The sequence below is a fragment of the Antedon bifida genome, chromosome 9, assembly GCF_963402885.1.
Source record: "Antedon bifida chromosome 9, ecAntBifi1.1, whole genome shotgun sequence".
NCBI lineage: Eukaryota > Metazoa > Echinodermata > Crinoidea > Comatulida > Antedonidae > Antedon > Antedon bifida.
Window position 1 is genome coordinate 1,466,844 of NC_136234.1, and position 11,361 is coordinate 1,478,204.

The window sequence follows — 11,361 nt, forward strand, 5'->3', positions numbered from 1 at the left end:
GATACTGTTTTATAAAGAGGATTTTATTTTTGAGGTTATTACGTCTATTCATTATAATTATAGTTAATATATATTTACCTTTCTATTGTTTTATAAACACAATACCTGTATTTTCATGGAAATACAGTTGATAAAAACGCGTAGTGATGTGGCGCGCCGAGCTTAGCAACGTGATGTAGTATGCGCGCCTGATTTGTTGCCTCGTTACCAATACAAGGTATATTTCTAAACGCTATCAACCTAGTTGTTACCAAATAGAATTTGCTAAGCTTTTATCAAGTTATTAGTACGTTATCGTCTAACTTATCAACCTAAAATGGGATGTTTTAGATTTTCAACCTCTGTTGGCATTATTGAAGCCAAGGAACCGCCTTATACTGCCGATTTGAATGGAAATCATACCGGTGAAAAGATCATCCGATGTTGGTATTATGCCAACCAAGCGACTGGCGAGCGAGTTAAGCTCAACGTGAGGGTAAGTAACTACTAGCAAACTTAAAACTTTTTTTTATTGGTTAGAGATGTTTACTCTTTTCGCTTTTTAGTGAACTTTATAATATATATATAGGCCTATGTGTGTATGTGTGCGTGGGTGGACGTGTGGATGGTTGGATGGATACTTAAGAAGTTTGTTGGTTTTTGTTGTGTATGGGTGGTGGTTGGTGGGGTTTCGTATGTGTGTGTGGAGGGTACGTGGGGGTGCGTGTTCATGGATGGATGAAAAGATAGGTGGATAGGTGGGTGGTTGTATGGATGGGCGGGTGGTTGTATGGATGGGTGGATGGGTGGGTGGTTGTATGGATGGGTGGATGGTTGTATGGATGGGTGGATGTTGTATGGATGGGTGGGTGGTTGTATGGATGGGTGGGTGGTTGTATGGATGGGTGGATGGTTGTATGGATGGGTGGGTGGTTGTATGGGTGGGTGGATGGATGGTTGTATGGATGGGTGGGTGGTTGTATGGATGGGTGGGTGGTTGTATGGATGGGTGGATGGGTGGGTGGGTGGTTGTATGGATGGGTGGACGGGTGGGTGGTTGTATGGTTGTATGAATGGGTGGGTGGGTGGTTGTATGGTTGTATATAGATGGGTGGATGGGTGGGTGGTTGTATGGATGGGTGGATGGGTGGGTGGTTGTATGGATGGGTGGATGGGTGGGTGGTTGTATGGATGGGTGGTTGTATGGATGGGTGGATGGTGGGTGGGTGGTTGTATGATTGTATAGATGGGTGGATGGGTGGGTGGTTGTATGTATGGATGGGTGGTTGGATGGATGGATGGTGGGTGGGTAGGTTGATGGATAGGTTGGTTGGTTGGTGGGTGAATGGATGGGTGCCATTGGTGGTGGATGGTTGGCAGGTGGATGGATGGATGGTTGGTGAGTGAGTGGGTGGGTGGATGGATGGATAGATAGGTGGCTAGTTTGATGGGTTGGTTGGTGGTGGATGAATGGATGGTTGGATGGACTGGTGGATGGGTTGGGTAGATGGATGGACTGGTGGTTGGGTTGGGTAGATGGATGGTTGGATGGATGGATGGGTGAGTTGGTGGGTGGATGGATGGGTGGGTTAATGGATGGGTTGGTTGGTGGATGGTTGGTAGGTGGATGGATGGACTGGTTGATGGGTGAGTGGGTTTGTGGGTACCCACCAACAAACCCAATCACCCATTGGATCGATATGGATGGGTTGGATAGCTGGATGGATGGGTGGGTTGGATGGTGGGGATGGGGATGGGCAATGTCGATAGACATTGATATAATTACAATTAGTAGGTCTATTATCAACAAAATAACATTTTTTATCATTAATATTAATCAAATAATAATTGTTTAGGTTACGCCGGCTGGCAATTTTGTAGTTGATAATCAAGAAAATGAGGTGTCCTCGGAACCAAGGGAAAAAACAGTGAGTTTGTTAAGATAACAAGTCAACAATTCACTAACCAACCAATCAATCACTAATGAACCAATCAATAACTAACCAATCAATCCCTAACCGATCAATCCATAACCGATCAATCCCTAACCGATCAATCCCTAACCGATCAATCCCTAACCGATCAATCCCTAACCGATCAATCCCTAACCGATCAATCCCTAACCGATGAATCCCTAACCGATGAATCCCTAACCGATGAATCCCTAACCGATGAATCCCTAACCGATGAATCCCTAACCGATGAATCCCTAAACGATGAATCCCTAACCGATGAATCCCTAACCGATCAATCCCTAACCAATCAATAATTAACCAATCAATCCATAACCGATCAATCCCTAACCGATCAATCATTCAATCAACCAATTACTAAACCAATTAATACATTATTAAACTAATCAACAATTACTATTCCAACCAACCAATCAATCGTTAACAACAACAACAATCACTTAGTAACTAATCAAGCAATCAATCAATCACTAACCAACCAATCAATACATCAATCACCAACCACCAATCAATCAATTAATTAATTACTAACCAACCATAAACCAACCAATTAATCGTTAACCACCATCCAACCAACCACTAACCAACCAATCGATAAATCAATCACTAACCAATCAATAAATCAATCAATCACCAACCAATCGATCAATTAATTACTAACAAACCATAAACCAATCAATCAATCGTTAACCATCCAACCAATCACTCAGTAACTAATCAAGCAATCAATCACTAACCAACCAATCAATACATCAATCACCAACCACCAATCAATCAATCAATTAATTACTAACCAACCATAAACCAAATCAATCAATCGTTAACCATCCAACCAATCACTTAGTAACTAATCAATAAATCAATCACTAACCAATCAATAAATCAATTACTAACCAATAAATCAATCACTAACCAACTAACAATCAATTAATAAATTACTAACCAACCATAAACCAACCAATCAATCATGAACCATCCAACCAATTAATCACTCAGTAACTAATCAATAAATCAATAACTAACCCACCAATCAGTCAATTCAAACCGACGATCTAACCATTCGCTCGACTCCAATCAATCACAAGCAACAAATCAATCAATCAATCACTCAATCACTAACACATCAATCAAACAAACAAACAAACGAAGAAGCCAAACATAATATGTTTGCATTATGTTGATTAAAACGAATGTATTTGTAAACTCCACAGCCTAGCCGCTGTAGTAGTAAGAAGCGCTCAAGGGGCTGCTTTTCTTGGTTTAGAAGACGCCGACGAAAAGATGTTCAGCCACCAGAACCTGAAGTGTTTGTTGTTACTACTCCAAAAAGCTTGACTCCAAAACAATCTAAGAGCAGTTTGGCAGCAGCAGTAGTATCAGACGGTAAGAGCAAGATTGTATAGCGCCGTGGATGCAAAAATGCCATCAAGTTGACCAATCACAGGCGAATTCGGTTGGTCCATCGCTTGTGATTGGTCGAATCACTTACGTGAGCGAACAGAACTGAACGCGCTTGTTCCCCTGACGCATGTTCCTCAACATTTCTCAAACGCCGCGCGTGCCGTTGCCAGGGGAGCACATTAAAGTCATGATATTTTTACTTTGCTTATTACGGAAGAGTTAAGCTCTTACACTCTATCAAACTAGTTAGACAAAAAAGTGTGATGAGCTCAAATATGCTAATGATATGCTTAAATATGGTACTGATGTGACATTGACAACATATATGGGCACATCACTTTTTTTTTTGTCACATAAAGTTTGATTGTGTAGACAGAACTTAACGATATGAAAAAAAATTGTCTTTGTTACTAACTAGAAGAGACGGATTATTATGATGATGACGTGATGTTGGCACCCATTCTTCCAGCTCGAAACCACCTGGGAAGTATTACAAGACCAACCAAGAGCGAAAAGGAAATCCTGCAGGAACTGATAGACCAAGGTTTGATCAAACCAAGATCGTTGAACGATGTCCGATCGAAACTGCCGAAACTGGAGGCAATGCTGGACGCTGACACCAGGGAAGAAGAGAGGAGGGAGAAGAGAGAAAGGAAGGAAAGGCAGAAAGAAGAGAAACTGGAAAATGAAGAGCGTAAGAGATTACGTGAAGAAGAAACGAAGAGGATAAACAAGGAAAACAAGAGGAAGGAAAAACAACGAAAGGTTTGTGATGTGATTTTTGAGAAACATAGTAAAATATATAGATACATTTATTTCTGGTTAAATTTATTATTTATTATACAGCAGAACCTTCCTTCGAGACATCCCTCATCGGACACCTCATTGATCACCCACCAATCAATGAAGCACTACCCAACCCCTATTACCGGGACACCCTTATTATATAAGGGGACATTTTGTTTAGTCCCGAAAGTGTCCCCTTAATAGGGGTTACTCTACAGAAATAATATAGATTACAAATTTTAATTGTATATAACTATATCAAGTTTAATTTAATTTCTAAATTAAAATTATAATTTATATTTTCTCTTCTAAGTGCAGTCAAAAGCTTTAAGGTTATAGGAACTTGTTCCTCAGTTTGTTTGCTGTCCTCCTGTATTTTTTATTCATTTATATATATGTATTTATTTATATTTTTGGAGGAATATATATTATCATTATCATTATCATCATCGTTATCATTATTATATTATTATAATTATCTTTATCTTTTTAAATATTTGTTTTAATTAATAAATAAGTCATACACAAATCAATTTTAAAAATATAATATTATTATATAAGTAAAATATATAAAACATTAAAACTTGTTAGGCTAAGAAAGCTGCGGATGAGCAAATAAGTTGGTTACGCATCAGTGAATCTGAACCAATCACCTTCGAACAGATGAGGGAAAAGCAAAGGCTTGCACGAGAACTGCGAATGCAGGAGAAAAGAAAGAGGCACGAAGAGATACTTAGACGCTTGGAAGATGGCGACAGTGACGTCAGCGACAATGTGGCCGAGGAGATTTTATTCCCATTACCAGGCCAGGTGCTTTCTGGAGACGAGAGCCCAACCGCCATGCTATAGATCAATTTTCTTTCTTTTTTTCTTTTTTTTTTATCTGATTTTATTTTTTAATGTGTCATCAATGAAGCCGGATTAATGCGTCGAAATCGGTAGGTCAGACTTAATTTATGATAAGAATACAAGTAGCTTCTTTGGCGCGTTTTTATAACTCGGAAATGTCGTTTGCCAATACCAGGGAAGAATAATTTCACTCTTCTCTGCCTTTACAAAAATATAGAGTCTCAGTTCGCGGTCGACCCAACGAAGTGTCTCCTGAATATGGGTTGGTCGCGCAGGATTTAAACCTATCTTTACACACATTTATACGAAAGAAAGGGAATTTACATTAATTAAATTATAAAGTCCCAACACGAACGAAACATGAACGGAAACCCCCCTTATTTTTAATATTATTTATTTTGACATGGTGACAGCTAGATGTATTAATTTTAAATCATTGATATTGCTCGTAGGTCCTGACACTGACGGACTGAAATTACGGACTACTGGTCCGGTGATGTACAACGTGCAAACAAAACGAAATTATAAAACAAAAAAAAACATTTTGAAGATAAGACTATGTATTAGTCTGTGAAGAAATAATTGGGTCACGGACAGGGGGGTCATCAAGTAAACAGAGAATCGAGTTCTCAACCATATGATATATTATATCTACAAGGTAAGTAAAAAGAACAGAAATTGATTCGTAATTTTAATGTTTAAAGCTCTGTCTACTCTAAAAAAGTGTGATGATACCCAAATATGGTAGTGATATGCCCAAATACAGTAGTCATTTTTTTTGTCATGCAGATTGTTGATCAAAATATTAAATGTGCTACGTGCAATTCAACTGTACGTCGTGCAAACAAACTAAAATTTTTAAAAAAAAAACAAAAAAAAATGATGATAGATGTCTAAAACATGTCTGTGAAGAATTAATGATGGACGTGAATTGTCATTTAAACAGAAGAATCAATCTTAGCTATGGATATTATTCAGTAGGTAAGAAGAGAGTCATGTTAATAGGTATATTGTTTTAGGCAATCGGACACAATGAATAATATTTATGTAACATTTGAATTCAATATATATATAATATATATATTCTGTTTCTTTTTGTCACGCAGATGTTGACAGAACTGACTTTTGAGGATGTTAAATGGTCTACTGTACAAGAAAAGTACAAGTTAAAAAATATATCGAAGGCTATGTATTAGTCTGTGAAGAAGTAATTGGGAGGGGACAGGGGGTCATCAAGTAAACAGAGAATCGCTTTCTACAAGGTAAGTAAAAAGAACAGAAATTGATTTGTACTTGTAATGTTTTAGACAGACACACTATGGGATTATACTCGTTCATATGCTATATTATTATTGCAATATTAGGCCTAAATGAGCAACACATTTATTTGTGAACAGTATGTTTCTTTTTTGTCATGCAGATTGTTGATCAACAATATTAAATGTTCTACGTGCAACTGTACGTCGTACAAACAAACTAAAATAAAAAAAATTAAAAAATTATGATACGCCTGTGAAGAAATGATGGACAGGGAATTGTCATCTAAATAGAAGAAATGATGGACAAGGAATTGTCATTTAAATATAGAAAAATCAACTAATCAATCTTAGCTATCGATTATACAGTAGGTAAGAAGAGAGTCAGATAATCGGACACAATGAATAATAACCACTATTTGAATTTAATATTGTTTAAGGCCTTATATATGATACATTCTGTTTCTTTTTGTCACGCAGAATATGTTGACTGAGTCATGTCAAATACTGTACAAGAAAAATACAAGTTAAAAAACATTTCGGAAAATATGACGGACAGAACTGGCTTTTGGAATTACGGACTACTACTGGTCCGGTGATGTACAACGTGCAAACACAAACAAAATTGAAAAACAAAAAAAAAACATTTAGAAGATTAGACTATGTATTAGTCTGTGAAGAAGTAATGGAATGGGGACAGGGGGGTCATCAAGTAAATGGAGAATCGATTTCACATCTGCAGAGGTAAGGATGTTAGTTAATTTGTAGTCTTTACATGTCTAAGTGTTTGTTCAGACACAATATCTGATCTAATTGTTTATTTTTGTCATGCAGATGTTTTATTGAAGATGTGGGCCTATGGTCACTGTACTGATGTACAAACAAAACAAAATTATAAAACAAACATAAAATGTTAGAAAAATGTCTAAAACGTGCCTGTGAAGAAGTTGGGACGGATGACGTGTGGTCAGAAGTGACACAGTTGAAGATGTCACATGATCTACTGTACTCGAGAAAAACACAATTTAAAAAACATTTCGAAAAATATGACGGACAGAACTGGCTTTTGGAATTACGGACTACTGGTCCGGTGATGTACAACGTGCAAACAAATCGAAATAAAAAAAAAATATAAAAAAAAAACATTTCGAAAACTATGCAGACGGACAGAACTGGCTGTTGGAATTACGGACAACTGGTCCGGTGATGTACAACGTGCAAACAAAACGAAATTTAAAAAAAAAATGTTAGAAGTTGGGACGGATGAGGTGTGGTCATCTAAAATAAATTCTTAACCACCGATACATTATTGGTAAATATATAAGTATATGGGAATCATAGTTTGTACTTTTAGCGTTTTTATAGGATACTAGGTTTTATAGCATTATAAGGCACAATAACAACAATTGATATTTTTTTTCTCAATATTTTCCGTTTATTTTTTTCAGGCAGATAACAGTTAACAGAACTGACTTTTGAAGATAGCACTTGTATACTGAATAGGTGCAAATAAAAGCAAGATAAAAAAAAACGATAAACGATTATAATTAGTTATTACCAACGTGTAATGGAATTGATATAACCATACAAAAACATGTCTGTGAAGAAGCGGACAGGAAGTTGGCAGAATCAATATATCGATACTATCTCAGTGGGTAAGAAGGGAATTATATTTTTTATGTGTTTTTATGCAATCCGGCAATAATAATTTGATATTGTTTGTAGGGCCCTATAGAAGATTTTCTGTTTCGTTTGTAGACCTACTTTCGTTTTAATTGTTGTTTTTTTATAGCTCTGTATTTATTATTAATTTATTTATCTATTATACTACTATCTACTACTATCTTTTATCACGATAAAAATTATTCAAATACCGTAGTCTCTAAAATAAAACACAAAATAAAATGGCATTTGGAATTTTTTTATCGATCATAGATAGTCACCTGACCATGATGTCACGTGGAAGTACATCACACACGTCACGTACATCCAGGTGTGTGATGCCAGGAGGATCTGAGAAAGACAACAAACATTTTTAAGTCCAGTTTGCCCGTGTTTATTTTGGTATGGTAATGATTTTAAATGTGTGATTATAACATTTAATAATTAAACAGGCAATCGCTCATATCAGTACTGTGTTCATGAGCTGTATTTACATGTTTGCAAGCGTATCATGCTAGGCCTAGTACTACCACTACCAGCTAGGCTAGGACAAATAGTTAGCTAGCATCCCTGCACAACGGCCTGTCTGTATTCAGCTCGAACGCAACTGATTAATTAGCTAGGCCTAGATTATTTATAATTTTTCTATTCTATAACCAGTGAGTAGCATATGCTTCGATCCTGGCCATCATGTAAAATAATGTGGAGAGATTTTGTTTTAAATGAAAAACAAATACAAGAATAACTTTTTAAATATATTTATACTGTATTATATATATTTATTTTTAGAAAGATTGCCAGAATGAATTTTCGTCAACGGGTTGCCTGGCTTGCTCTTGCAGTATTCCTAGCAGTTAGTTTTGCATTGGCATACTACATATTTGAAATTAGTGACTCCTACAATATCTTTGCATTGGAGAATATATCAAACAACAAAGCAATATTAGAAAAAGACAATGAACATTCCAACGTCTTTCAGCGTTTAAAAGCCAACATTCTAGCGCTGCCGTTTTGGTTGTGGGTCATTGTTCTACTTGTTCCGTATCTACAAGTATTTTGTGTGTTACTAGCCTGCACAAAGACGAACCCAAAAAGCGCATCATTGATGATGGTGCCAATTTGCATCCTCCTAAAATTGGTGGACTGCGGAGAAAGGTCACCAACTTTACTGACTGCTGATTTGTTGGAAACATGATGAAAATAGCGATGAAAAACTTTTGATAAATAATTTTTAAAGAACAGGGAAAAATGAAAATATTGATGAAAAATGATGAAAAACTCTTGTTAAAAATATAACTTTTTATGGATACTAAGGAGATGAAAAAATGTTGATAGCATAACTTCCCATGGCATTTGGGAGGAAAAACATGAAAATACTGATGAAAAACTGTTCATAACTTAATGGGCACTCAAGTGGAAAAACATGGAAATACTGATGAAAAACTGTTGAATTGGCACTCAGGAGGGAAAACCTGAAAATACTGATGAAAAACTGTTGAATTGGCACGCAGGAGGGAAAACCTGAAAATACTGATGAAAAACTGTTGAATTGGCACGCAGGAGGGAAAACCTGAAAATACTGATGAAAAACTCTTGATAACTACTTTGAATGATCAGAAGAAAAAACGTGAAAATACAACAAAAAACAAATTGAAACTTTTAATGGTTAGAAGATAATTATGGAACAAAAAGGCTGATTTTTGGGAACGAAAAAATGTGGACTGAACTATCGTTTCTATAGAAATGTTTGAAAATGATTTTACATGGAAGAAAGGGGCGGATCCAGTGGGTGGGGGAGCGCTAGAAATGCTGAACTACTATATTTGACAAACTTTTAATATTAGCGCTCCCCCCGTTAGAAGAAAAACCCCGGATCTGCCCCTGGAAGAGGATAGGCTGCAAATAAGACATGGACGAGAACAGTTTGAAGAAAATGATTTTACATGGAAGAGAGGGGCGGATCCATTGGGTAGGGGAGCGCTAGGGTCACTCACCATTTTGACAGCTAGAATTATGAACTACTTTATATTTGACAAACTTTTAATATATTAGCGCTCCCCCGTTAGAAGAAAAAACCCGGATCTGCCCCTGGAAGAGGATCGGCTGCAAAATAAGAAGACATGACTTTTGTGACTTTTGCTGCACATTTAAAAGCATGCTTTTAAATGTGCAGCAAAAGAATTACGTAAATAAACATTTGAATTCCTGCAAAATATAGGACGCAGACAAACGCCATATTACGATTCTAAACAGATGTACGGAATTGGTTTAATGAATTTAGGAAAGATACAAGTCTTAAAAGATGTATGCAAAAGAAAACACATGGTCTCTCTCATCGAGATGGATGATACAAGACGTGCTGAGAATAGACAATGTTACATTAATTTATAAACTAATGATACTAAACAATGATGTTTACATACCTCTCTTGCAATGGCATAACACAGGGGGAAAATGCCTCTGGTTTAACACTCCTAGGGGCCCTTCAATGCTAGAAAATTGCATTGAGGTACACATGCCCTGGGGCCCCTTAAGCTCTGGAGCCCTGGGTGTAGCCAGTGAGTGCTCATAGCCGTTACGCCACTGCTTTCTTGACAAATGTGCAATAAAGAAACATGATAAATTTGAACAACTGAGCAATTATATTGATATCTAATGTGTTAGCATTAAGTCATATTTGATCTAAATATTCCATAATTCCAAGCTATACGTTTTTACTGTTAAGAACTATATGCAGATATTGCAGGGGTTTACGGATATAGTACTTAATGTTAGACCATTGACTATGTCAGAAGAGATGCAATTTCACAAAATAATGCTAATTAAAAATCAAATTCGAATTCTGCTAAAAATGTAAAATATTGTACATTACAAGAAAATATAACTTATGAACAATTTTAAATTTTTTGAGTTTCAAATGTAATAATTTTGTGTGGGTAGGTTTACATGGGAAGGTGGTGGTTTATTAGTAATGCTATAGTCTTATACCCCTTTAACATCGCCTAGCAAAACTCTGTATTTACACATGCCTGGCACAGACCATACAAAACTTGTGATCAGGCCTAAAGTACATGTGGAGTTTTTGTTAAGCTACGTACATTATCAAACTTTATGTGACAACAAAATGTGATGTGCCCATGACATGATGATGTCATATCACTACCATATTTGGGCACATCACCCTTTTTTGTCAAAATAGTTTGATAGTATAGACAGAGCTTTAGGCGAAGTGAAAGAAGGGGCTTAACTAACAGTTAATTAAGGTTATTTTAGTGTAGATACAGATGACATGGTTTATTTTCTCTGTATTTTTGCTAACCTAACCTCGGTGAAATTTCAAACCAAAATTCCATCACAACTTTAAACAAAATAACTTATTAAACCTATATATAAAGTATATACAGTAATATACAAACAAATGTACAGTAAGTTTAGCCATGTAGTATGATCCATTT

The 11,361-nt window shown here is 36.3% G+C and overlaps 1 protein-coding gene across 1 annotated transcript; it reads left to right on the plus strand.

Annotated features, from left to right (window-relative positions):
* Positions 1–265: 265 nt before the first annotated feature.
* LOC144852196 (uncharacterized) lies at positions 266–4,988 on the plus strand. The gene is made up of 5 exons (XM_078709945.1): positions 266–475; positions 1,836–1,907; positions 3,164–3,335; positions 3,772–4,118; positions 4,731–4,988. The coding sequence occupies exons 1-5, from the start codon at positions 317–319 to the stop codon at positions 4,986–4,988; spliced, it is 1,008 nt and encodes a 335-aa protein (XP_078566071.1). The 5' UTR covers positions 266–316.
* Positions 4,989–11,361: the final 6,373 nt, after the last annotated feature.